We start from the raw sequence: 26813 nt of genomic DNA on the forward strand, positions 1-26813 counted from the left end.
TGCGGAGAAACTGCCGTTAAATATTCTCTCTAAGAGAGGGGAGCAGTCATCTCCTAAAGGCATGGCCGAGACCCTGGTGCACTGGGCTCGGAAGAAGGGACATTTGTCAGAAGTGGCGCTGATATTCAGCGTCGACAAATGGTGTGATATTGGGGACTGCATGTGGGAATCAGTCATTAATGGTGGAAAGGAAGAAAAACTATTGCGGCCCCTTGACCCCTTGTGGAGGTCTGTTATTAACTCTTTGAAAGCTATGCAAGCCAAGCGACAGACAGCCGCTGCAGCTATGCAGGCACTGGCCGGTACAACAACTAATTTGGCTTCAGAGTTTGACGTGCCTGTTCGGGGTATCACACACCCTGTGTGTTCCTCGGCGGGTCAAGTAAAAGCATTGGTAGGGGCTGCAGCTCCTGATCTTTCAAATGACACTGCTACTGAGTCATCTGCAGTAGTGCAGCAGGAAAAAAGGACTATATCTGACATCACCCCTGATGGACACTGCCAGGAGCAGCCTCCTGCCGAATCAGAGAGCGTCGGTGAGGGTGAGGGATTAGAAAAACTGGATTGCAAGGTTAAAATATTAACAGAGCGATTATGTAATCTGGAAATCTGTATGTGGCAAAAAAAAGATACGGGGCCTGACCGAGGCTCTCAACTAGTGCCTTCTACGGGTCCTGACCTACCGACAGTGCCTTTTGCTCCACCGACTCATCCGGCAGCGCCGCCCGACTGAACTACGGAGAGCTCGTTTCGCGCGCGCCCGCACCGTTCTGCGGGACAGGGGCTGAGCGGTCGGGATCTGTGCGGAGTTCATCACTGGTGAGGGAGCAGCCGGTAAATCTTGCAGCGTTACTGTTAGTTGACGTTTCAGAATCAGCCTGTAGTTACCTTAGCATTAGTTACTTTTCTCAAATGGTAAAGCAAAAATGTTCCTGAATTTCCGAAAACTGGATTCTCTTTCTATGGAGAGTTTTGGGGCAAAATTGGTGCAAAACTCCGGGAGGTTTTTATTACTATGACAGCACAGCTGCTAAACTTTTATCTGTTTGGAACCAAATAATGGAAGGGCTTAAACAAATTCGACAAGGAAGAATTTCTTCCGATTATTCCCCATCGCCCTCCCTCCCACCCCCGTCGCTACCCCTCGGTGCAGAAAGCAGCCCTGGTCCGCATTCCGCATTCGGTCCGCAGCTCCGACCCCACCACTGACCGCGGGGAAAAGAAATCTGCATGAAAGTGTGAGTAGACCAGGAGTGAAGTGCAAGTAAAGCCCGGAGTAAAGAGTCAGTAAAAGTTGTAAATTTGGGGTAAACACTGAGTAAAGTGTGAATAAACCCTAAGTAAAGTGTCAGAAAAAAAAAACAGAGTAAAGCGTAAAACCTAGAGTCAAGTCTGCGTCCCCCCGCGGGGAGCGGGGACGGCGCCGGGGCGCTGTCGCTATGGAGACGCCGCCGCGCATGCGCTGTCGCCGCGGGGACGGCTTCCCGCGCCGCAAGGAGGGAGGGCGCGCTGTCGCCGTGGCAGCGCGGCCTGCACGCACGGCCTGAAGCCCGAGTGGGGCTCGAGGGGCAGCGGGGGGCGAAGAAGGGTGGGGGGGGAACGGAGAGCCCTCAGGGATCTCCTGGGGAGGTGGGGGAGCGACTGGGGGAGGGCAGAGCTCCGGGGATGGCGGCTGTGAGTGGGGCTGTGGGGTGGGACATCCGCAGGGAGATGCAGCCAAACAGGGGGATGTGGGCAGAGCATGGAGGTGTGGGAAAAGGAAGACGGGCATCTGGACAACAGCGTTAGAGCCAGGCTGATAGGGAGGGAGCGAGGGAGGGAGGAATGGGAAGAAAGGGAGGGAGGGAGGGAGGGAAATGGAAAAAGGGGAAAAAAAGGGGACAAGGGAAAAGAAGGAAAGGAAAGGAAGAAGGAGAGAGGGGAAGAGGGGCAGAAAGGAAGAAGAAAAGGGAAAAAGTCCAGAGCTTGGTCTGGGTGGTATTGCAATGTAGAAGGGCTTCAGGTATCTTGTTAGGTGCACAAGAAGGAGTTCATGCAGCAATAAATGATATTGTTGTGTTCATGTAGGTCACAGTGGTAGAATTGAAGCAGATGGAGATAAGATATGGCACCAAAGTGAAATACTGCACAACATAAGACGATGTGAGCTGAAACCAACGTGACTTCCTGGCTTCCCAAATTGCACTGGTTTAAGAAGTTATTTGTGGGGATGGTGTGTGTAATCGCTGTATGTATGCATCCTTCCTTGTAGTGTGATTGGACTGTGGAGATGTATCTCTAAGTATGAAAGGTCAAAGGTGGTGAGGATTAGGATGTGAACATCGTAATCCTCAAAGGAAAAGGGGGGATTGATGTGGGGTGCTCTGTTCAGCAGTAGGGATTAGCACATCAGTTTAAGAACCAGTGTATGAGTTTAGCAAAAGGAATCCATGAGTGATCGTTCTCAAACTTTCATTTCAGCTTTAGTGGGAGAACAGCCTCGTTCCTCCTCAATAACTTTCCACAAATGAATACTTCTACCTTCTGCCTCCATGACTGTGCCTCACGAGAAGCACCAGAGTCCCAGTAGAATACTTTTATCTTTTGCCTCAACACGCGCGAGGACATTTTCCTCGGGTCCCACATACACTGCTAGGAAAAAGTGGCTCACTATGGCCTTATCAGCCACTCTGCTCGGCAGCCAGTAACGTCTGAGTGCGAAAACACAATGCGCTGATGGAACTGCATGTTAAGCTCTGCAAATTGCCACAGCGCTGCGTTCCTGCCAGGGCTGCTGTCTGTGTGCAGGGATAGGATTAGGAAAGCCAAGGCACAGGTGGAGCTGAACTTGGTGTGGGATGTGAAAAATAACAAGAAGGGGTTCTACAGGTACGCAGGCAGAAGACAGGCCAAGGAGAGCGTTCCCCCTCTGATAAATGAGGACAGACAACTGGCTTCCTCAGACATGGAAAAAGCTGAGCTGAGGTGCTCAGTAAGTGTCTTGCCTCGGTCTTCATTGGTGGTCAGGCTCCTCCCCATGCCTGCCAGGACCTGAAGAGAGGAAAGTGGGACTAAAGAAGGCTTCTCTGAGAGCTGCCGCTGCACGTGCAGAGGTGAGTCCTTGGTGAACACAGACATGGCTCTTGTTCTTCTCAGCGCCTCCGTCTGTCAGAAGTGAAAGAGATTGCAGAGTCCCAAGGGAAATGGTGTCCTGTTACTACACTCACTTTGTTTCTTTCCAGTCCTCACACCTTCTTCTACTGTCCTCTTCTGCAGTTCCTTCTTCACTGTCCTCTCTCCTCTTTCTTCATGTGCTCTCCTTTTACTGTTCTCTTCATAGCACGATCTGCTCTTCTTTACTGCTCTTCTTTACTGCTCTTTTCGTTTTCTGCTCTTCTGTACTCACTTCTCTTCTGCTCTTCTCATTTGCCACTTTCCTCTCTTACTGTCTCTTGTACTTCTGCCAGACTTCCTTTCTCGCTTTTCCTCTTCAGCTTCTCTCCACTTCTGCTTTTGTCTTCTCTGTATACGCTCTGTATACGCTAATACCTCTTTTGCTTTTCTCCTTGTCTGCTTGTTTTTCTTACCTACATCCTTTTTCTTCTTCTCTGCTCTTCTTTCTTTCTTGTCTGTTCTCCTTCTGCTCTTATCCTTCTCAGCGTGTCTTCCCTTTATTCTCTCCGCTACTGCTCATCTCTTTTGCTGTCTTGCCTGTATCCTATTGTGCTTTTCATCTTCTGCGCTTCTTCCTTACCGGTATCCTTAATTTTATCCTCTCTTCTGTTCTTTTTCTCTTCTTCTCCGTGTCCAATGTCTGCATCACAACTCTGTCAGAATTAGTTTTGGGGTGGAAAAAGGTACCCAGATACATAGGTTTGTACAGTAGAACCTCTTACACTTTGCCTGAAAGGTGATCCAAAGGAGCCCTCAGGAACCAGGACCACAAAGGAGCTGCTTTTGAATGGAGAATTTTCCAGAGTTCCTTCCAGTCGTTGCTCAGAGGAACTGAGGTTTTTATCCTTGTATCTCTGCAGAAAAGCAGGGTGGATATGGTGAGGTGCTCGGGTGAAATTGCCCTCCTTGCACAAACAGCCTGTTTGTGTCCATGTGATGCACGGTGAAGAGAAGCCTGCTGTTCTGTGAGTAAGCCTGCCAAAAGGGAGTTCTGGCCTTTTTGGCAAGTCTCTGAGGTGAGGTCTTTAGACAGGCTGGTTGTTTTGCAGGGGAAATGCCATTTCAGCTGTTTGTTGCCACGCTTGGTTGGTGCTTGTATGAAAAACATTCATCATCTAGACAAGCAGTGCTCTAGCACCAGGGAAGGGAAAAACCTCATGTACATCCAGTCTTCTCCATGAGCCTTATGTTGCCTTTCCACAGAGTCTCTAAATGCCTGTGGAAATCACGGGGGGGTGGGGAGGGCAAGGGGATGGGGAAGAGATGAGGGGCAATTTGTGCGCATCCTGTGCCCACGGAGCAGGTATTACCTACAAAGAGCTAGGAACCCTTCACGGCATCCTGGACTTGTTTACTTTCCTTGTTTGAGCGTGATGGTTTTGTAGGTACTTTGTGCATTTTAAGTAACTGTCAACTCTGCTGAGACAACAGGCATCCTAGAGAGAGCCTCGCCATACCCTTTTTGTTCGGGCTGTTTTATTCCCTCCTGAGATTAAAAGGGACTGTGGTCTTGCTTAGCAAAGGGAAGCGTGTGCATGCTTCCAAAGCAAAGGCAGGTAGGTGCGTGCTTGCTTAGCAAAGGCAGGTAGAGGCATGTGATGCGAAGGCAGATGGTTGCTTGTGAAGCCATGTCAGGTGGTGTGTGCGCTTCAGTGCTGGTGGGTCAGAGTTGAAGATGCACGAGCTGTGTGACAGCTCTGAGAGTGGGATGGCCAAGGAAGAAGCCTATGGTCCTAGCCCCCTGGGGAGAGAGTGAGATCACTAAAGGGAGGGAGGATTCTTAGACTCTGAGGGGTCTAGAAAGGGAGCTGAAAGGTTTGGGGCTCCCTTGCTGTGCTCTGCGCAGGCTGTGGCAGTGCTGGGGTTTATTTTGGAGTCAGTCTGAAAACAAAATGAGACAAGGGTGTTTTCTGTGCAGTTTGAAGCCCTGCAACTCTGCTGCCAGGGCTGCAGCCCAGGGTAGGCACCCTGTCCCCACAACTGCTGACCACGTTCTTTCCTTCTCTGCAGTGACCATGTCCAGCCCTACGAAGACACTTTACATCATGTCAGACACCAAAGTGTCTGCGCTGACCATGTCTGTGATGGGTGAGGCTACCTCAGTCCCTCTCAAACTGCCAGGCATCCAACCTTCCTCCTCCACCAGCTCTCCTCCTAGCCCTGTCACCTTTGCCACCTCCCCATGTTGTGTCGTGTCATGGAGATCTGTGGTGCTGGGGCAGGCCTGAACTCCCCTCCCTGACAGCAGACGCGTTTCTGAAATCTCTGCTCATTTCCTCATCCTGCTGGCTCATTCTGTATTTACAGGTTTGTGTCCTTTACTTTTCTTGGGTAATTTAGGACTGGTTTAAAGCAGCTGTATTTGCTATTGCCTTTGTCTGCAGTTACCCTTGTGGGTGATGGTGATGGGATATACCCTTTTGGGTTAGGTTTTTATGGAAGAGGAAATGGTGGAATCACCATCCCCAGAGGTGTTCAAGGAGTGTTTAGGTGTTGTACCGAGGGATGTGATTTAGTGGGAAATGTTGGACTAGATGATCTTAGATGTTGTTTCCAACCGTGGTGATCCTATGATCCTAAGGTTTACACTTGTGGATTGTGATGAAGTGTTAGTGTTTAGTGCTAGAGCTAAGTGCTGAGGGTAACCCTTTGGGGTTAGGGTTTCATGTTACTGTTTTCTGTTAGGTTTAAAGGTTAAGGCTTAACACTTGATGTTAGTGATGGTGGGGGTGTGCCCACCTGGTTGGGGGTTTATGGCTTGTCCTTTTTGTTAGGGACAACAGCAGCACTTTTGAGATGGGAATGAGGGTTAAGCGTTAGCATTTTGGATTAGGGCTGAGGAGTATCTTTTGGGGTGAGTGTTAAGGATTAGCGTTTTAGGTTAAGGTAAAGGGTTAAGGGTTGTCCTGTGGAGTTAATGCTAAGGGATGCTGTAGTGTAAATGCTGAGACATGGCTTGAAACCTGATTTTTCACCTGGTAGAAAGGCAGGGCCAACCCAGAGCATGCAATGTTCCAGAATGACAGAAGGGGTGGAGCCAGGATCCACCTCTTCCCAGCCCTCATTGAAGGGTTGGCAGTGTAGGCAAAGGAGATCCCTGCCTACCTGAATCCTTCTGAAGATAAGCAGCTTCTTGCCTTGATTTCTGTGCCCACGGCTGTTGCCTTTGAGCAAATTCTCCCTTGCTGCAGCCTTGGACCTTGCTCCTCTCCTGTCATGGCATGAGGCCTGGCCTCATGGGGCACAACCCTGCTGACTGATAGATGTGTTGGTTTGGTTGGGGGTGGATGCCGTAGCTAATGACAAAACCATTTCCTTAGTGCAACTAAGGAGGTAAGTGAGAAAACAAGAGAGTCTTGAGAAGAAAGAGTGACTGATGGCAGCGCTGTACTGGAAGCAATAGAGAGGCTGACAGTGGCTGTCGGTGGCAGTAGAGCGATCCGAGTCTGTGTCTAAATGGTTCTTAGAGCTGTGTCTGTTCCTTGGAAAGGCCAAACAGTGTGGAGGTACTTGTACTCACAGTTGTTTGACTTAGGAATGAAGTGTTTCTCAGCTCATGCACCTGACAGTGTTGTGTTTGCTTGTGCAGCTTTGCTTTGTGCATTGTAGAGCTGTCTGACAGATGTGGATTCATTTGCCACTCACTCAGCAGGAATGAGACTAGTAATACTTTCTGTAAATGCATTTCAGTTGAAAAAATGAGTTTGTTTTGGGTGTAGAAATGGTGTATTGGAGGGATTTTGGTGGATGTGGGCTAACAGGACAAGGATTCTATTGGCAACTGCTTTCTGTGACATGGAAAGGCTGTACTTTATTTTAGGGATGGAGCATGGGATTCTATTGACTCTTATTGAGAAAGGGGGAAATGGAAAGCCTCTGTGGGTAAGAATGTTTTGTGAGCTGTAGTTTGGGTACTTTCATCTAAATAGGACTGTGTGAAAGGGTGTGTGTGATGGAGGAGAGAAAAGTGCCTCGTGTTGACTGTAAGGAAGGCATAATGTTAGAGCAGTGGAAAGGCAAATTTAAGAAACTGTGCTTGAAAACTTGAAGTTAGTGGCTGGCTGTGCTAAAATCTTCTTCCAAAGAGTTGCTCTTCAAGTATTTCCTGCTTTCTCTCTGCGAGAAACTGACGCCAGTGGCCTTCCACTGCAGCATGGCCGTGTGGAAAGGCTGGAGAAGAAGACAGAGCTGGAGAAAGCACCAAAGAGAGGTACAGAAACATAACAGGCATCTGGACTTGATGCACTGTCTTTCTGCCCAGGCTTTCTGTTTGTTCATTGCTGGGACAGTTCTCTGCAGTTTGCATCCCAGCTTTCTCCCAAGTCCTGGCTGCACAAAAATGCAAGCATTCAGAGGAAAAGGAAAAAGCAGAGGAGTGGGCTTCTGAGAAAAGAGTTGAGGGGGAGCATGAGGAGCTTGAGGCAGAGTTTCAGAAAAGTGGTGATTTCACTTAGGATTGCTCTGAGATTTCCTTGCCCTGGGTTATGATTGAGTGTAGCTATTGGTTTCTTGGTTCCTGTGTATGCATTGTTGGTAGACAGACTAGTGTGTGGAAAACACAGCTGAGAATCCGGGACATGGTAATGTACCAAATGGACTGAACTACTGGAAGGATTGTGGGAATGAGAAGAGAACCTGAATTTCTCTTGCAGAACAAGCCTGTATCAGTTGTGTCTCCTTTCACTGAGCTGAACGCACGGTGTGTGTGAAGCCTTCTGATGGGAAACCCACAGTCCCACAAAGTGGGCGTGGAAACGAAATGGAGCTGAGGTGCATCTGTGTGCTGAGTCATACTGCTGAGGACAGAGAGGAGCCCCAGCTGAAAAAGCAGCTTTGGTAAGAATAGTGGTGAAAGTAGGAGTGGGTATGGAAGGTTTAGACTGCTCTTGGAGGAAAGGTGAAAGTTTCAAATGTTCTGCAGATTCAGTATGCCTTGGTGTGCCACATCTGCCTGCCCTGTCAGCACTATGTCAGGCTTTTTTTCCTTTCCTTTTTAAGGTAGGAAAAACAGTTTCTGGCTAGGAGAAGAAGAAATGCAAGTCTTCCCTGCATTGCTCCTTGGGCAGTGGGTGCTGATGAGCAGTCCTTGTATGAGAATAATGTATTGTCATTTGATCTGTCTTTCCATTCCTTCAGCAACTGGGGTGTTGATGCAGCTGCACGTATCTCCTGTTTTGTCCTTCTGCTTTGTGTAAAAGAATAGTATAGTATGCAATCTCTGTGTGAAATTTTCTTAAAGTATTTTACTTTATTTGCCCCTAGGAAGCAATGGCTTGGAAATGATGGCAGTGTCACCCAGCAGCCCACACAGTGACCTGATGTCTCATTGCTTGCGTCTGTTAAAAACCACCACGATGAGAAAAGAACGTTTGCATGGATTCTGTGCTGACTGTGTCAGTACAGCCCTTAGGAGTGGTGTGGACATGGCATGGCAGGGAGAAGGGAATTCCCTTCTGATGGGAAAGTGCCCGAGGAGTGTTGACATCCCGTGTGTTGGTGCCCCATGCCCACCCCATGCCCCACGCACTTCTGAATGAGCAGCACAGCTTTTGTGTCATTCAGCCACCTGTGGCAGAGCAGATCAGGCTTTCTGCAGGCGTCAGCAATCATCCCATCGCTTTCTGCCTTATAAGGAGTTGAAAACCTTTTCATTTTGGAATCCTACTTCCAAGCTTAACCACCTCCAGTGAAGCAGATGTCATTTTTCTTGTATCCTTCAATTCTGAGTCCATATTCTCCCAAAAGCAAAAGAGTTTGGAGGTAACCACCAATAGTTAAGTGAGTGATTTCAGTATGTATTTCTGATCGTGACAATTACTTCAGTTTAGAGGTCACAGTTAATGTACTGTGCCTGTTTTAATTCTGACCAAGGTTGTAGTTGTAGCTGACTTCCCAAGGCTGCAATACGTGGTGGTGACACAGCCGTGGGCTCCTGCATTTGCATTAATCCCACATTTCCTTGCAGGTCAGCTTGTGCTGGAAGTGGACAGTATCAGAGTGTGAGTGAAGGTCAGTGCAGGAGCAGCTGTTGATGGGAGTCCAGGCTAATGAACTCTGGAGCATCTCCCAGTACGGTACCGGAGGAGGCAGGAATGCTGTTAAGGAGCTCCTCAGCAGGAAGGTGGCTCATCCAAATGCTTGCTGACAGTTTGAAAGCCCAGACCCTTCCAGCCTCCACCTCAGAGGCAACATCTCCTTTGTCCGATCATGCAGCACCTGAGCAAGAGGGGGACCTGAGCTGGCTACACAAGAGTCATCTTAACTTCTTTGTTATTTTACTTCAGATAACTCCATTGGGTGACCCTGCTGTTGGTTTCTTAAAATTTGGATTACGTCTGATGGAGGCCCAGAAGTGATGTGGGCACTCACAGAGGTCACAACTGTTGCTGGGGTGGGAGCGTTTGTCCCACAGCTGGTGAGCAGAGCTGGTGCTGCACGCAGAGACTGGGCTCTGGGCCTTCCTTGAGAGAGATTGCCCTGTGAGAACCCGTCAGAAGCACTGCTGCAGCACGTGCATGAGCTGGGCACAGCTCAGGCTGAGCAGGCCGAGTGGGTGAACTGGGTTTGGTGCTGGGTGGTTGCTGGGAGGTGTCTCAGAAGAAAAGCTGGGCTGGGGTGGGCCCGCTGTGTCAGCCCTTGTCCCAGCTGGTGGTGAGAGCAGGGTGGAGGCTGATGGGTGCTGCCCACTGTCACTGCTGCTCTTACCATGTGGCACAGCAGTGCTCTGGTGTGTGAGCTGGGAGGGAGAAGGACAGCCACTGTGCCTGGCTGAGGCAGAGCTGAGGTCTGTTGAACACGTGGATCGTACCAGTGCAGCTATATACCAGTAGGAGTGGAAGACAAAGGGAGTTTTCTTCATGACAGCAACACCAGCCACTTGCTTCAAGGTGTATAAATGTTGAGGAGATGGAGAACACTTGCTGTCAGAAATCATGGCAGCTGTACAGAATCTAGTTGTATTTTGGGGATGGTTCTTGTAACCAGTTGATTTTAAGACGCTGTCCTACTCAAGAGTCTAAAGTGCATGATAGAAGAAAGCTGGGAAAATGCTTCTCCTTACTATTTTTCACTTGCAGGTTCTTTCTTTAGGGATTCTTTCCAAAAGGAGATTTTGGGGATTGAGGCAGTTGAAGAAAGAGTGAAGCCAGGGGGCAGTCCCTGTGGAGAGGACCCCAGGAACTGAGCTTCCCCACCACTGTCTCAATGAGAAGACAGACGCAGTTCCCATTCCTGCTCTGCATATGGAAAAGTATGGCTGGATTTATTTGTTTGGGTTTTCTTCCTTTCTCTCATTTTGAAGGGGAAAAGCTGGAGCAGGGGGAGCACTACTGGTCCTTTGTTACCTCCATAACTGGTTGGATTCTGCATGTGCTGCAACAGGACAGCATTGCCAGGCTCCTTAACCTTCTGGGGCAGGGTGGGAGCAAAGAGCGTGAACTGCCCTCCTGCCAGCTGCACCTAGTTATGGTTTGCCAGGTCCCTGCTGCCCTGAATTTCACCTGAAAGGTGTTCTAGCTGCTTGCAGTAGTAAAATTTAGGGAAGAAATGGAAGTCAAGAGCTAAGGCTCTGCACAATAACTTTGCGTGGATTGAACTGTGGCACCTGAAGACTGTTTCCTGAATAATGCTGGCATTTTGCAGGTGTGTTGGTTTAACCCACTGAACTGATGTCTGTGAGCGCCAGTCTTCTCCACCTGAACAGTAAGAAAGCTGGGATATGCCCAGAAATTGCAGCAGTTGCTGTGAATACTCTCCCAAATGTTTGTTTCCTTTAGTGGTAGCTAATGACTCAGCACTGTGATATCCTGTCTCTGGCACGATCTGGAACGCTGCATCTCTTTGCAGATGTTGGGTGCCCATTTCCATGGACCCTCCTTTCTTTCTCTCCTCAGAAGCAGCACAGTGCGGTTCCTGCGTTAGGGAGCAGCAGCCAGCAGGCTGCCAGAATGCCAGCTGGGCCTTGCAGCGCGCAAAGGGACGTGTTGGGGATGGACCATCCTTAGCACCACGCAAAAGTGAGTCTCTTCAGTCCTCTGTCATGAAGTATGGAAGAATGCATTTTAAGTATTACTTCTGAGCGGGTGCAGGACTGTAGGGATGTCAGGTAACCATGGTGGAAGCACTGGGGAGGCCGACAGCGGCAGCTGATGGCAGCAGTGTGACAGAAGGCCGTGTATAAGTGGTGGTGCTCAGAGCTGAGTGCATTCCTGAGAAAGGCACTCTTGACTTTATGGCGTTTTCTTTCACCTAGTGATATGTAGAAAGTTAGTGAAGAAAGGAGCAACAAGAACAAAAATACCCTACTGCAAGGGCAACTGCATTTGGATATTTACAGCATGCTAGAGCGTTATGTGAGAACCAAGAACTCCGTGACCTGTAGGATGCAATGTCTTCTGAGAGATTATTGGAGGACTTTGTGGACGGAGACGTGTTTAGCTCACTCTGCATCATCTACACTGCCTAAGGAAGTTACACTGCAGTAAGAAAACCATGCTTTCTGAAAGCACAGTTTCCCATTGAGAAGAATTATTTGGCTGACCACCTTGGGGTCAAACTATAAAGCGGATTACAGGGCAAGTACAAGGGGCGAGACAAAAACGCCTAAGGCATGGTTTATTACTTCTCAAAGTAGAAATTAAGAAAGGGTTAGCTGAACTTCTCCCTAGAAATGCCTGTTAGTTTTGCTGGAATCCTTAGTGACTAATTCAGACAGACATCTGTGCTGCAAATGTCTGTAACTGTATGGATGAAGTTTATGATCTGCACGTCCTGTAAAGCTATAGCTACATTGTCTTTGATTTTTACTTAAAAGATTGCAATGTCTTACCTATGCTATATGAATTGCAAAGCTTGCCTGCAAGCTGGATCATCCAGCAGCTTTCACACTCTCCCTTTGCGGAAATGTAATCAACTCATTCAATAGTGGGATCATGAATGAGTCCAATGAGAAGGCAGCATCAACAGTGAAAGTTTGACTATAAACTGAAATAATGAATTACCATGGTTGAAGCTGAACCAGTAGTCCAGTAATAGTTCTATGAAGTCTCAACACCTACCAGATACTTTCTAATGAATTTAAAAGATTCTTAATGCTAACTTCATACTGCATGAGTTGGTTCCTTTACACAGGTTGGTTCTTCCTTAACTTATTCCATACAGGTTTTAGTATCACTCTAGGGATTTTTTTTGATAGAAAAGGACTTCTTGAAGGTTATCACTTGTACATTATGCTTTTACATAACGTACAGTGTGGATTTGTTCCTAAGAAAATTGCATGAACAAAACGAGGAACAAATAAACTTTCATTTATTTCTTTCAAATTTTTTTTTTTTAAATATGTATTTGCCGACCAACTTCCACACGGAGCTTTTGATCTCCTTGTTACAGCATGTAGATCATGGGATTAGTCAAGGGAAGACAACAGTATGGAAAAGAAAGGTTTCCCAATGGAAACCTTTTCCATTGGGACAGCCTCAGAGGGTAGGACATATATGTAGACAGCTGGGCCAAGCATGACAAAAACTACGATGATGTGGGAAATGCAGGTGGAGGTTATTTTGTTCTTTGTTTTGGTGTGTCTGGAGCTTCAGCAAGAGGATTATGTAGGAGATGAGGAGAAGTGCAAAGCACATGACAATGACAACTCCATTGTTGAGGAACATCAGAAGTTCCGCCGTGTAAGGTCAGCACAGGCCATGTTTGCCAACTGACGCACATCACAGACAAAGTCGTCCAGGACGTTGGGGCCACAGAAGGGGAGCTTGATGGTGAGAGCAAATAGAATGATGCCATGAATGAAGCCACCGCCCCACGAAGCTCCAGCCAGGGCACAGCATACAGTCCTGTTCACATGCATGGTGTAGTGGAGAGGCTTGCAAATAGCAACGTAACGGTCACAGGCTATGGCCAACAGCAGGAAAGCTGCTGCTGCTCCCAGGAAGTGAAGAAACAAAGGCTGGGTCAATCAGGCCTTGTAGGAGTTGATCTTAGGATTTGAGAAAAAGTCAGCCAGCATTTTGGGTGGGGTCACAGAACAGTAGCAGATATCCAAGAATGCCAGATTAGCCAGGAAAAAAATGCATGGGTGATCCCAGCTGGGAATCCCCCTGAATTGTGAGAATGATAAGGATGTTGCTTGGGAGAATTATGATGTAGAACAGGAGGAAGAAGAAGAAGGGAATTGACTGGACTTTGTGGGATTGAGACAATCCTAGCAGAATAAACTCTCTAACTACAGTTTTCATGCTCCATTTTGACTCTTGCAAGCCCTGAAAAACAGACAACAATAAACACACAATGCCAATATGTTGCAATATTTAAGCAACTTAGGCTACGCTTAGGCTACTGAAAATGCACATCCTGTGACCGTTACCTGGTTTTATGGAGGACCACATCCCTGTATGTAAAGGAACATCAGATTTATTGGGCCATACCATACGGCAGGCCGCCATTAACCATTCTATTATTGAACGGTTTTCATCATTATATTGATTACCTGCATATAATCTCTGTCTAAGAGCAGGATGGACGGTCATTGTGGCCAATTTGGCTATTTCCAGGCCATTCACCAGAACACTTTCTGCCCCAGAATCCCATAGTCTTAATAACCAAGCCGGCACACTTTCTCTAGGTTTCTGCCTGAATCATTGGACTAGGTCCATCAGTTCTGTTGCCGTGTACGGTTGGGCTGTTACGTGCAAGTGGGTTTGAGCGGGGGGCCACTGATCAGGCGGCACCCCTGCTGGTCTGTCCTGTACCTTTTTTGTTTTTTGAGATATAACAGGACGGACTTCTAGTGCGTCCGTCAAAATTGGGGATTCAAGATCCGATTTAGATGGTTTATTTTCCTGATCAACACAGTCCGTTGATTCAGGAGCCTGGTCATTGTTTATTGAAATACTACAAACTTGACCTATTGGAAGACGTAGAATTGTTTTTTTTTCCTGTTAATAGGCCAAGTTCCTGTTCTAACTTTTCAATACGATCTTTTAAAAGTTCATTTTCATTCACTGAAGTATTATTCCTTATTTCGGCATTGTTTAAAGCATTTAATAGTGGCCATGCCACTGTAGAAGCAGCTAATTGTCTTTCTCTAGTGACTAATATATCTTTGCCTAGTCCCTGAAAGTAATCCGCTAGGCGATATGGGGAAACGTTTCCCACAACACTTAGGGGACCCCATTTTTCAATGATAGTTGCCAATTCATAATAAGGGAATCCCGCAAATCCTGGGATCTGCCCTGGAATTATCTTATCTAGGGGGGTAGTGTTCTCCCCCTTGAACCATTTACAGAAATTCCAAAGAAAGGACAGTATATTCGGCTTGCCTGCCTGGCTTGCCAAGTGTATAATCAATGAAAGTTATATAAAGGAATATTATATAATTTAATAATATTAAGATGTTATAGTAATGAAATAAGCAAGAGAGTTAGGCACAGCGAGACAAAGAGAATAAATAGAAGGCTCACCCGTGTCGTGGGCTCGCTCAGGAAAGACCAGTGGAGTGGATCTTCCGAAGAGAGAGAGAGAGATCCTTCCCCACTGGTAGTCAGCTCTTAAATGGGTCTAGGAGAGGTGCAGCCAGGCTCCACCCCTTCCTGCAGCACAGGTGAATTGCTTTCACCTGTGCTCCCAGGGCTGCCTCATTACTCGCCTCAGGTGACTAATCAGAGGTTCAGGCCGTGACTCAGCAGTTCCCATACACTGAAGTAATCTACCTGGACTTGTGCAAGGCTTTGATATGGTCTCACTCCACATCCTTATCTCTGATTTGGAGATACGTGGATTTGAAAAGTGGATTAGTAGCTGGCTGTATGATTGCAGCCTGAGGGTTGTGGTCAGCAGCTCTGTGTCCAGGTGGAGGCTAACAATAAGTGGTTATATTACGGAATCCCTCAGGGTTCCATCTTGGGACTGCTGTTTTTAATATCTTTGTTGGTGATCAAATAAATTCTTCACTGTGGGGGCTGTCAGGCACAGGAAGAGGTCCCCCAGAAAGGTTTTGGATTGCCCCATCCTTTGAGGCATTCAGGGCCAGGGTGGATGTGGCTCTGGGCAACCTGATCTACTGCATGACAACCCTTCCCATGGCAGAGGGGTTGGAACTGTATGATCTTTAATATCGCTCCAACCTAAACCAGTCTATGATTCTCTGAATCTAACTCGGTTCAGTTGGTCAATCTGGGACCCAAATAAATATCTGTATAAACATGCCAAGTCACCCAAACAGCCTAACACAAGTGCACGTGGCTGGCACAGGATGGATCCCCTTCCACCCCAGTGCAAGGAGAAAGGATGAGGAAAAGCAGACAGGTTCTCAACGCCTTTTTTACATCTGTCTTTAATAGTCAGGCCTGTTATTCTCAGGGTACTCAGCCCCCTGAACTGGAAGACAGGGTGGGGAGCAGAATAAACCCTCCACAATTCAGAATAAAACAGCACGTGACCTGCTGCTCCACCCGGGCTGTCACACATCCGTGGGATTGGACTGGATCCACCTGAGGGTACTGAGGGAGTTGGTGGACGTGGCATCCTAGCAGCCCTAATCAATCAGGGAGTTCCCAGGTGACTGAATACTTGCTAATGTGGTGCCCATCTACGAGAAGGATCATCCTGATGTCCTCCTATGACTACATGCCCACCTGGTGGATGAGATGCTGTGGGTGGAAGCTACCTGGACTGGAGCAAAGCCTCTGACACCGCCTCCTGTAGCATTCTCCTGGAGAAGCTGGCAGTCCATGGCTGGGATGGGTACACTCTTTGCTGAGTAAAAAACTGCTAGGAGGGCCAGGCCCAGAGAGATCCAGATGGAGTCCAGTTCTGAGAGGCGTTCCTCAGGGGTCGGCGCTGCAGCCTGTCCTGTTCAGTGTATTCACTGACGAGTCGGATGAGGGAATTGGGTGCACCCTCAGTAAGTTTGCAGATGACACCAAGTTAGGAGGAAGCGTCCCACAGACGGACTGAGATAAGCTGAATGACTGGGCTGACTGCAACTGCATGAGCTTTAAGAACGTCAAGAGCTGAGTGCTGCTTTTCGGCTACAGAAACCCCAGGCACCGTCACTACAGACTTGGGGCAGAGCGGCTGTAAGGCTGCACGGACGAAAAGGGTCTGGGGTGCTGGTGACAGCCGGCAGTGCCCTCCAGTGGCCTAGGAGCCCAATGGCAGCCTGAAATGGGGCAGTCACGAGCGGGGATGCGATCGTCGCTGTGATTTGCCAGTGGCCCCAGGGGATCTAAATTGCTAGCGGTTGTCCTTGTCCCATCAACTGCAGCCCAGCCCAGCCCAGCCGCTCCCTACAAGAAGACATGGCGGCCCTGGAGTGTATCCACAGAGGGGCACCAAAGCTGGGAGGGGTCTGGAGCGCAAGACTCAACGGGGAATGGGAGAGGGAGCTGGGATGGTTCCGTGTGGAGAAGAGGAGGCTCAGGGCAGACCTTATCGCTCCGTCCAGCTACCTGGAGGGAGGTTACAGTGAGATGGGACCTCTTCTCCCAGGTAAATAGCAATAGGACTACGGGGAATGGCCTCACATTGCACCATGGGAGGTTCAGATTGGATATTAAGAAAAGTTTCTCCCAGAAGGGGTGGCGAGGCATTGGCACAGGCTGCCCAGGGAAGCGGTGGAGTCTCTGGAGGTGCGTAAGGAAAGGGTAGCTGTGGTACTTCAGGACAGGGTTTGTTGGGCAGTGTTGGTGGCAGGTGGATGGTTAGACTGGATGAGCTTTCCAACCTTAATGATTCCGTGATTCTCCTCTCAGTACCTTACGTTCGCAGAAGTAGCACTAAATATACTGTGGATCTTTCTAAAGTGCAGAAGGTTACAGTGAGCTGTGTCTGTTCCATAATGTTCTTCCATTGGCTCTGGAGCATCGTTCTCCAATTGATGTGGATCCAGGGTGGATCCAGGGTGTCCCTTAAGGAGACCTGCATAGGCAGGAAGAGCAGTTGCTTAATCTGACACTGCATGGACAACGTGACTGCCCATCTCCCCAGCCCTGTCTGCTTAATGCCACCTGGCACTTGCCTTGCTTTTCCTTATATCAGACTTCTCTTCTAAAGTCTGCACTGAATGTTTCAGATCCTTTGTAGCAGCTGCCACCTGCTCTCCTCAGAGAACACGGGTGCAGAAGGGTTTCTCTTACGTTTAAACAAAGAACAGTAAGCGTAACAAAGCGTAACACAGGTTACCAAGAAATAGAACGTACTCCTCAGCTGTATGCCTCCACTGAAGTTCTCCTTCCCAAAAGATGACTGTACAAGAAATATGTCACGTACATAGATAGGAAATGATAAATATTAATATGAAAGGCATATTAATTAAACAGTAAGCTGGCTAAGGACACAGTGAGACAAACTGCTAAGGAGGGACAAACATTAGCTCCCTGAAACTCAAAGAACTGCACTCATTAAAAGGGCTATAAATGATCAGAGATTAAGGGGAGAGGAAATTGGGATAACAATAGAAACTGCAAAGGTTGAGACAGGCAGCTGGAAAAGTGGCTTCCAACGTGGTCAGCCTAATCAGGACAGGTGGAAATACCTGTAAAATGAGGGCAGTTACATGCACAGAATGAGAATGTTGTCATTGCAAGAACAGCGGAAGATTGGTATTTCTTTCCATACAGTGAATATCCATCCTGAAAGGTCACGTTTTCTCATGATAGAAATTCCACTTATTGTGCGCGTGTTTCACTGACAGGATTGAACCAGGGCAGCTCATGAGGAGGTGCTGAGTGTTTGAAAAACACTGAAGATGACTTCAGGTTTTCAAGCAGAGCTCCACCGTGTGACCACAAGCAGCCGGTGCCATCTCGAGAGGCCCTGGTGTTCCTGAGGTACCTGCCTGGGACTAACAGTTGTCAGAGAGAACCTGCAGGAGACCAGAGCCCTTTGGGACTGCAGATGGAGCCTGGAAGGAGAGCCCCAAGGGATCTGATTGCTAGCAGTTGTCTTTGTCCCTGTACTGCAGCCCAGCCCAGCACACTAAATCCTCCCCCCCACAATAAGACAGTGGATCGTTGGGGATGATCCACAGTTGAAGTGGCCACTGGAATCCAAGAAACTCTTCCTGGTTCTTAGTAGATATCCAGATATCCACGAAACGTCCTGGATTATCTGTGGCAAACTCAGACTGAAAGAGTCGAGTGCAGGTCACGCCAAGTAACTGTGGTAGAATCCATTATTTGGGGAGAACATCTCCTTCCAGCTAGGGAAGTTAAGTGGAACAGTGTGAAAAGATCCATCCGGCCAATCCTCTGAGTAAGGGAAAATCAAATGTATTGTGCTATAGTGGCAGAAGGCAAACATTATTGGACTGTGCCTCAATTTACTAAAAGCTGTCTAATCCACTTAACCCATGAGCAAAAACAAATGGTCTAAGCGGAGTGAAGGACACTGATTTGTGACGTAACATGAGGAAGACAGTAGATTGCTGATGTAAGAACTGTCATGCTTGTGCCCTGACCAGTGCTGATTATGCTGGAGTAAAAGCCTCAGGCCAGCACCAGTGTACTGAAGGCCCAGGGGAATGACTGCAGATTGACTTTGCAGGACTCCAGCCCACGACAGCTCAGAGCAACAAATGCATCTTGGTATTAGTAGTTCCTTTTTGCAACGGGGCAGTAGCCATTTATCCCTTCACAAATGCCAGTGCTGAGAAACCAAAGGCTCTACAATATCGTTCATATAACTCTATGTGTAGAGAAAATGGCTTTGATCCAAAAAGCTAATAGTATAGACAGATAACAGAGAAGGCAGAATACCAGAAGGCATGCCACAACAGCAAAACGACACATCAGTGACAATGAGCTTGTCTTTCTCTGTTTATTTCAAATGTGTTTTTTTCTCTCTTCTGCATTGATTGCCATATTGTAGAAAGGATTGAAGGGAATAAAAAGCTAAATATATTAGAATATATAGAATATATAGATAGATAGATAATATATAGATATAGATAGATAATATAGATAATATAGATAATATAGATAGATAATATAGATAATATATAGAATATATATATTAGTCGGGAAGAAAATGAATGTAAGCAACCTCAAAAACACTTCTTTATTTTTTGCATAAGCTTGACTTAGTAAAAGGTGCTCCTTTTCTGTAGGTATGAAACAACGGATACACCAGGAAATTTTGGCTGACCTCCCCAGATCACAGCCTTTAAAGGGATCATTAATTGCAATGGAGAAAGATTTTGGTGGGCTACATCAAGGGGAAAATGAAAAAGCTTTGTTAGGATTATAAAGCACCAGGACTACAGCACCCTCTTATGGCTTCAATTCAAATGCACTGGGTGCCCTGCCACTGGCTGGGAGGGCGGGTAGAAGGCAAGGCCAAGTGAGGAGGAATTGAAGGAAGAATGGAGGGAGGGATGGAGGGAAGAAGAGATGGAGGGAGAGGGAAGCAGAGGGCAGGGGCTGCAGCTGCCCCACAGGGAGAGTGCAGGAGGGACAGAATGCATCCAAACGGCACCAAAAGGAGTCAGAAATTGTGCTGAGGGCTCCAGAGGACACTGGGTGCTACCTCTGGTGGGCTGTCCCCCCCAGCGTCACTCAGTGCCATCTCCTTGACTTCAGTACTGTGTTCAACCCACTGGATATCACAGAATCGTGGAATAATGGAGTTACTGCAGTGATAATGGGTACACATGGACAAAAGGACAAAGGGACTGATGGATGCAAGAATAGAGGGACACACAGACGCAGGAGCTTTGCTGGGGGTGTTTATTGGTGTTTCTTTATGGGAAAACGGACTGTGTTCTTTCAAAGATCTGGTGGCGATATGCAGGGATGATCAAGTCCTTATGGAACATGGTGGGGACAGCACCAGTGTTTCATCCTGAAAGTCAAAGTGCAGGCGGTGACCTTATGGTCACTTTATTTGGTCTGTATGGCACCAGAACCCTTTGTGTTCTTTGGGTGACCTTATGGGGTCCTTATGGTACCACGACGATCACCTGCACCTTACAGGGATGGCACTGTTCTTCTTGGATCCTTTTTGATCTCCTCCACACCTCCCAGTCCAGAGGGATTTGGGGTCCCCCCACAGCCCAGGACCCTGCAGGATACAGGGGTCCCCCAGTGTCACTCACCTTGATAGGAAGATTCACAACCACGGGATCTGGGAGCGCCAGCAGAGGGGGAAGGGAATGGGAGTTCCACTTTCCTCGTAGCAACTTAAGCTGCAGTGGGAGAAATGAGGAGATCCCAGTGGGCACCAGAACCTCCTCAAAAACCACTGAGGACCTGGGGCTCCCCAAATGGGAGGCACCTCCTGAGGGCACCGTAGTACTCACTCCTAAATCAAAAGCTCCGCTTGCTCCCACCTCGAAGTCATCCAGGAGCTGAGGAAGGAGGATGAGGGACAGTTTGGGTTGGAGTTAATAGGAAAGCATATGGCAGCAGGTGATGCCTTCGCAACAACCCCATATGGCCTCCCCTTGGTCTTAAAGGGAAAATCCCTACTGGTTCCCACAGACCCAATTGCTTCCACATGTCATCTGGAGTCCCTGGAATGTGGGGATCGGCTGGGGGTGGAGACCAGAAGGTGGAGATCCAAAGAAGGAAACAAGGGGACCCAAGAAGGGGGGCCGAGAGGATCCAAGGAGAGGGGACAGAGGGGACCTAAAGAGGAAACCCAAAGAGAAGAAACCAAGAAGACCCAAAGAAAGGGAATCAATAGGACTCACAAAGAGGAAACCAAGTGAACCCAGGGACCCAAAGAGAAGGAACCAAAGGAACCCAAAGTGAGGAAACCAAGGGGACAGAGGGGACCCAAAGAGCAGGAAGCAAGGGAACCCAAGGAGAAAGTGGTTGCAAGCCAGCCCGTTACCAAGAACCCGTCTGCACACCCTAGCCTGTGCCTGGAGGCACATGGAGGCGAGGAGCAGGAGCAGGATGACAGCAACTGCTTTCATCTTCCACTGTACGCTGGGAGCTGGGTGAGGCTGCAAGAAGCCAGGACTGCATTTATTCTCTTGGGACCCCCCTCACGTTCCAAAATGCCCCTGGGCTTGGCAGAGTCCCCTGGCACAGGCTGAGCCTGGCATGCAGCCAGCCCGTACCTTGGCTCCAGGGCATGGGAAGGAGCCAGGGATCAGGGGAAGGGCACTAAGTGCTGGGAACCCAATGGCACCGAGCCCCAAAGGGGGGAATCCTAATATCATGCCCGAATCCCAGAGTCCTATTGTCCTAGAATCCCAGAAGAACTAAGTTGGAGAAGACCTCTAAGAACATCAAGCCCAACCAAGGATGTGCCATGCCATTGTCCCCGCACCTACTCCCCAGCACCACAAGCCCGGGGCCCAGCAGGGTGACATGATGCAGATATGGTGACATGTCACAGGTTGTGGGTTTAGCGGTGGAATTGGCAGCACTGAGTTAATGGTTGGATGACCTGAGAGGTCTTTTCCAAGTTAAAAGAAGCCATGATTCCATGCTCAGCTGCTGGCTGAGCAGCCTGAGAACCTCGGACCCCATCACACTTTACGTTTCAGCATTGTACAGTCACAAAGAACTTAGGATTCCTTTTTAGATATCATCAAACCAGCAAAGAGGGTTTTCCTGAGTGGAACCTTTAATGTGAAGTTACTACCAAGTATCACCCACCTGCTTTGCCTTTATCTTAAAAACAGTCTTCACCTCACCTAAGTGTGATGTCAGTCTGTATTTAAATACAGCAAATAACACAGCACTGATAAGCTCCCTGACAAACGCTGAAGAGCAGAAGCAGCCCAAAGGAAACTCTTCCAGCTGACTGCTCTCTGGGCAATTTCCAAAGCAGACATTCAAGTGATCTTTTCAGAGCACAGCAGCTCTCTTATCTATGGGAAACGTCCCACAAGGCCGTGACCAGCTATCCATTCTGCCAGACATAACACTTAAAATTAGCACACCGCTTTTCCTTGAGGAACCGTTGAGCCATTTACAGTTCTGAGCCATTTATCAGTGTTTTATTATTTCTTTTCATCTGGATAAAACAAGAGTCACTTTCTTTGAAGCCATGACAGGAGGCTGGACCATCACGGGAACAAAACCAGTAGGACACCTTTTGTTCTGCTGAAACTCAGGCACACGGCCCAGTGACTCCAAACCCCAACACAAATTTTTGGTTGCCTGACTGCGTGTCCTAAGGACAAATTGTCCTCATGGACAGAGGCAGCACTACTGCCGTTTCAGATTCACGATGCAGATTTCTGGATGTAACGTGGTGACTCCTGATGTTGGTTATGAGCAGAAAATACATGACGTGTCTCCTGATGAGACTGTAGGGGTCTTGTCACACCCAAGTGACTCCTTGACTTTATAGTTCTACAATACTGTGATTCTGTGATTCTGTGGTTCCATGATTTGTTCATTCTATGAGTCTAAGACCCCACGATTCTGAGATTTCAAAGATCTAAAAGTCATGGTCTTTGGGTTTTGCAGCAGTAAATGACAAGGAAACCCAGCTGCCACTGCCAGATTTTTATTCACTCCTGATCTCCTGCTTGGCAACAAGGGCGCTGAGTGGACACTGCCAGGGACGCGTGTCTTTGTTGCCCTGTATTCTGATGTCCCTGTCACCCACCTGCTTCTATGTGTCCCCCTGTCCTCATGTCACCACGATGTCCCCGTATCACCATGATGTCCCCACTGTCCATGTCCCCATTGGCCTCTCACTTCTCAGTGTCTCCAGATGTCATGTTCCTAGGGCCCCAAGGGATCGGTCTCTCACCTTGGTGCCTCACAGGACTTAAGAGGACTCTGGCATACCTACTTGGACAAATCCCTGATATAGGGACCATCTCCAGGTGGTCCTGGAAGACAGAAGGCAAGTACCAGATGCTTGATTTGGTGGCTTGGGGCTTGGTGCCATTGGGTTCCCAGCACTCAGTGCCTGTCCCCTGATCCACGGCTCCTTCCCATGCCCTGGGGCCGAAGTACGAGCTGGCTGCAAACCAGGCTCAGCCTGTGCCAGGGGACTCTGCCAAGCCCAGGGGCATTTGGGAAGTTATTCAAGAGTTAATTAACTACGGCTGAAAAAAGGACCTGGGCTCATGGTCCTTTTTTCAAGCTGAGCCTTGCTGCCAACTCCTCTTCTCGAGTCCCCTCATCTCGCCTCACCTCCTGTCTTGTCTTGCCTTTTGTTTCGCCCCTTCTGGCGCCCCCTTCTGTCCTCCCCTCATCACATCTCACCTTTCATCTTGCCCTATCTGGTGTCCCCTTCTGGAATCCCTATCTGGTGTCATCTCATCTCACTTCTTATTGACCCCCTTCTGGTGTCCCATTCTGGCACCCCCTTCTCCCATCCCCTTCTCATCCCCCTTTGTCTCCTCTAGCCTTTTGTCTCACCTCTTTTGGATTCTCCTTCTGGCATCCCCTCATCTCACCTCACCTCTTTTGCCATCCTCTTCTGGCCTCCCCTTACCTCGTCTCGCTTCTTGTCTTGCCTCTTCTGGCTTTTTTTGTATTCCAGCAATACCAGAAGACATTCATTTTGTATTTTTTGTCACTGATGACACACTCCCTGGTGGTTCTCTCAGTCAGAAGGCAGCATCCAGAGATGCTGGAGGAATACGCTCTGAGGCACGTGATTTGATGTCCAGGAGCTGACCTCGATGCCCCTTGTCTTGTCTGAAGCTTCTCTCCTCCTACCCTGTGGGTTCTGTGATCCAGCAGGGATCATGCAGGGACACACACACAGCAGCAGTAGGAACCCAGAGTCCTTTCAGAGGAGATCCAATTCTGTCATGGCCTACTAACGGGGCAAAAAAGGTGACTCTCACATCCAGCGTGTTCTGATGGTAATAATGAAACTTAGTGGTGCACGATTCCATGACTTGCACAAGGGGCAACGGGAAGGGAAGGGAAGAGAAAGAAACTGGTGGGAGATGCCACAAGGTAATGGAAGAGAAAGGAGACCAGGAGGAGACACCCCATGGGAAGGGAAGGGAAAGGATGGAAATGGGAGAGATGACATAAGGGAAGGAAAGGCATGGGAAGGCAACTGTGGGGAAATGCCGTATAGGAAGGGAGGGGGACAGGGGAAATTGTGTAAGGGAAGAGAAGGGAATGGGATTGGGACTGGGAGAATTTGCCACATGGGAAGGGAAGAGAAGGAAACCAGGGTGAGACATTACAAGGGAAGGGGACCAGGGGGAAAGGCTGGAACGAAAGGGAAGGGGACCGGTATGAGATGCCGCAAGGGAAGAGAAGGGAAGGAAACCGTGGTGATGATGCAAGGGAAGGGAAGGAGACCAGAGGGAGATGCGGGAAGGGAAGGGGACTGGGGGGAAACGCCGCAAGGGAGGGGAAGGGAAGGAAACTGGTGGGAGATGCTGCAAGGTAACGGCAGGGGACGGGAACGGGGCAGGGGAGAGACGCCGCAAGGGAGCTGAAGGGAAGGGGAGCGAGAAGAGAGCCGGCGGTGCCGGCACTGACCAATGAGAGGGAGGCCGGTGGCGGGGCGGCGCCGGCGCTGACCAATGAGAGGCCGGGTCTTCGCCGTCGCCCCGCGCCGATGGCGGCCGGCTCAGCCTGTGTGCCGCCGTTCCCCACGGCTGAAGCGGCGGCCGGGCGAGGCTCAGAGCTGGCAGGCCTCTGCCCGGAGGGACCGCGTGCAGCACGGCAAGTTCGGCTGCTCAGTGTGCGAGGCCGGGAAAGCTCGCGGGCTGCGGCTCCAGGGCGGGCAGAGGAAGTCACAGCGCCGGTGCTGCTGGAACCCGCGTGCTGTCACGCTGCGTTTCCATGAGGACGGCGGGCCCTCCCCGAGGAGCCGAGGGCGGCTTTGCTGCTGTGTTCGTTACCCGATGAAGCCCGACGCAGAGGGGCTGGGCAGACAGTCTTGCTAAAGAGGCCCGTGCTACAGCAGGATTGACAGCACGACTCCTTTCGTTCCCCTTGAGCCCTGGCCAGGCTGCGGGGAGAAAGCCACGAGGAGAAAGAGGGCAGCGGCTGTCCCCCCGCACCGCTCCGTACGTTGGTTTATTCCGTGCGAGAAAGGCTGGAGCTGCTTGCAGCGGCTCTGGACGCCTCACCGTGGGATGGATGCATTGCTGTGCAACTTGCCCATGGCTGGGAGAGGTTCTCCAGATCCTCATTGCAAACGGGGCTCCGCAGTGACTGCGGGTCTGGGTGATGGTAAAGTACTGGGGCAGTTGGTGATGCACCTGAGCTCACATGGCAATGAGGGATCGGGAGGGGGAGGGGGCAGACAGGTGGACCCCGGGGGTCAGAACGGGGGAGGCACAGACAGGAGGGGTGGAAGAGGACTACAGTGATCAGAATGGAGGAACTGAAAGGGGGAAAAAGGGGAGGGGAGGCGCAACCCCAGGGGTCACACAGAGCGACGGGGGAGGTTGTGGGCGACCAGTGGCAGGAGGAGGGGAGGAGAGCAGTGAAATACACGGGGCGGGGGAGGCGGGGAGACACAGGGCAGCTGCCCCCGCCGAGCGGAAGCCCCGAGCGCCACAGAGACCCCGCGGGGCCAACGCAGAGCGGCACGTGGCCCCCAGCCCCCTTAACCCCGGGCCCCCCCCCGGAACACCCACCTGTAGAAGCTGAGGCGGCGCTCGGAGCCCCGGGGTGCCCCGCCCCACTTCCGCCTCCTCCTCAGTCGCGGGGCTGGTGACGTCACCCAGCGGGGACGGCGCGGCGCCACAGCGACGGAGCGGCGCAGGCGCGCTGAGGCGCTGTCGCCATGGGGACGCCATCACGCATGCGCTGTCGTCACGAGGATGGCTTCACGCGCTGCAACGAGGGAGGGCGCACCGTCGCCACGGCATCAGATGGAAAACGGCGCTTGGAGACTGCAGCTGCGGGGCAGCAGCTCAGCACAGCGCTGCCGATGACTGGAGCCGAGCGAGAAGCGAAGGCGCTGGCCGGACTCCGTGCCGGGCTCGAACGCGCCTCGATCCGCGCGATCGCTCCCTCTATTTTGGGGCTGCCCGGCTCAGCCAGGAGCCGCTCCCGGACACCGGGCGGGTCCCACCTCTCGCGGTCAGCCGCCGCTTCTCGCAGCCCGGCAGCGCCTCGCCGCAACGACGGAGGACGGCTCGGTTCCTCCTCCGAGGGCAGCCGGATTCTGACGGGGGACGGACGGGACGGTGCCCCCGCGCCGCCTTCCCCTGACCGCCCGGCGTCCCTGAGGCACGGGGAGGGCGGCGGCGGCGACGCGGGGCGGCGGACCGCCGCTTTCCCCGCGCGGAGCCCCGTGGCTCCGCCATCCCGCCGTCGCCATCAGCATCTCCATGGCGGCGGCCCCGCGTCCGCAGCCGCCATTGGCGGAGAGCTCGCGCTCGGCCCCGCCTCCTCCGCTCTGTCATTGGTCGGTTCGCCGAGTGGGGCGGGCGCTCCGCGCGGGGTCCTTTCTGTCCGCGGGCGCGCCGTCATTGCGACATCACCGCGCGCGTCCCCGTGGCCCCGGCCCCGCTGCCCTCGGCGATGCCTGCCGTCGTGCGCCCGCTCCGCTTCCGGGGCCCCGGCTGCGGCTGCGGGAGGAGAAGGGCGGGGATGTGGGGGACCTCAGCGGGGCTGGACCCGCGCCGCCCCGCCCCGCTCCGTGCGGGCCTTGCTGGAGAGCGGCGAGCGCGGGCTGGCGGCCGCCGGCAGGTGGGGGAGCGGGGCGTCCGGGCGGGCGGCGCGGCCCGGCGGTGGCGCTGGGGAACCCGC

General features: G+C 50.5%; 1 protein-coding gene and 2 long non-coding RNA genes across 5 annotated transcripts; 2 read left to right on the forward strand and 1 right to left on the reverse strand.

The window, feature by feature from the left end:
- The first annotated feature begins 5163 nt into the window (after nucleotides 1-5163).
- LOC149916070 (uncharacterized) lies at nucleotides 5164-11059 on the forward strand. 3 transcript variants are annotated; one of them, XR_016470791.1, is made up of 5 exons: nucleotides 5164-5460; nucleotides 7306-7363; nucleotides 7806-8913; nucleotides 9119-9702; nucleotides 10243-11059. It is a non-coding gene; the product is annotated as an uncharacterized LOC149916070 (long non-coding RNA). The 3 variants fall into 3 exon arrangements; XR_016470790.1 differs by lacking the exon at nucleotides 7306-7363 and having other exon boundaries at nucleotides 8416-8913; XR_016470792.1 differs by lacking the exon at nucleotides 7306-7363 and having other exon boundaries at nucleotides 8416-8913; nucleotides 9119-9568.
- Nucleotides 11060-11069: 10 nt separating this feature from the next.
- LOC149916071 (uncharacterized) lies at nucleotides 11070-18988 on the forward strand. The gene is made up of 2 exons (XR_016470794.1): nucleotides 11070-11632; nucleotides 17855-18988. It is a non-coding gene; the product is annotated as an uncharacterized LOC149916071 (long non-coding RNA).
- Nucleotides 18989-19267: 279 nt separating this feature from the next.
- Nucleotides 19268-26290, reverse strand: LOC149916072 (uncharacterized). Its single transcript, XM_090149618.1, has 4 exons — nucleotides 25694-26290; nucleotides 20459-20506; nucleotides 20255-20344; nucleotides 19268-20001 (listed from the first exon to the last, which is right to left on the reverse strand). Exons 1-4 carry the CDS (start codon nucleotides 25853-25855, stop codon nucleotides 19957-19959), a joined length of 345 nt encoding a protein of 114 aa, XP_090005744.1. The 5' UTR covers nucleotides 25856-26290; the 3' UTR covers nucleotides 19268-19956.
- Between the last annotated feature and the right edge of the window lie 523 nt (nucleotides 26291-26813).

This window comes from Phasianus colchicus, chromosome 13 (genome assembly GCF_987193195.1).
Source record: "Phasianus colchicus chromosome 13, bPhaCol1.hap1.1, whole genome shotgun sequence".
Classification (NCBI taxonomy): Eukaryota; Metazoa; Chordata; class Aves; order Galliformes; family Phasianidae; genus Phasianus; species Phasianus colchicus.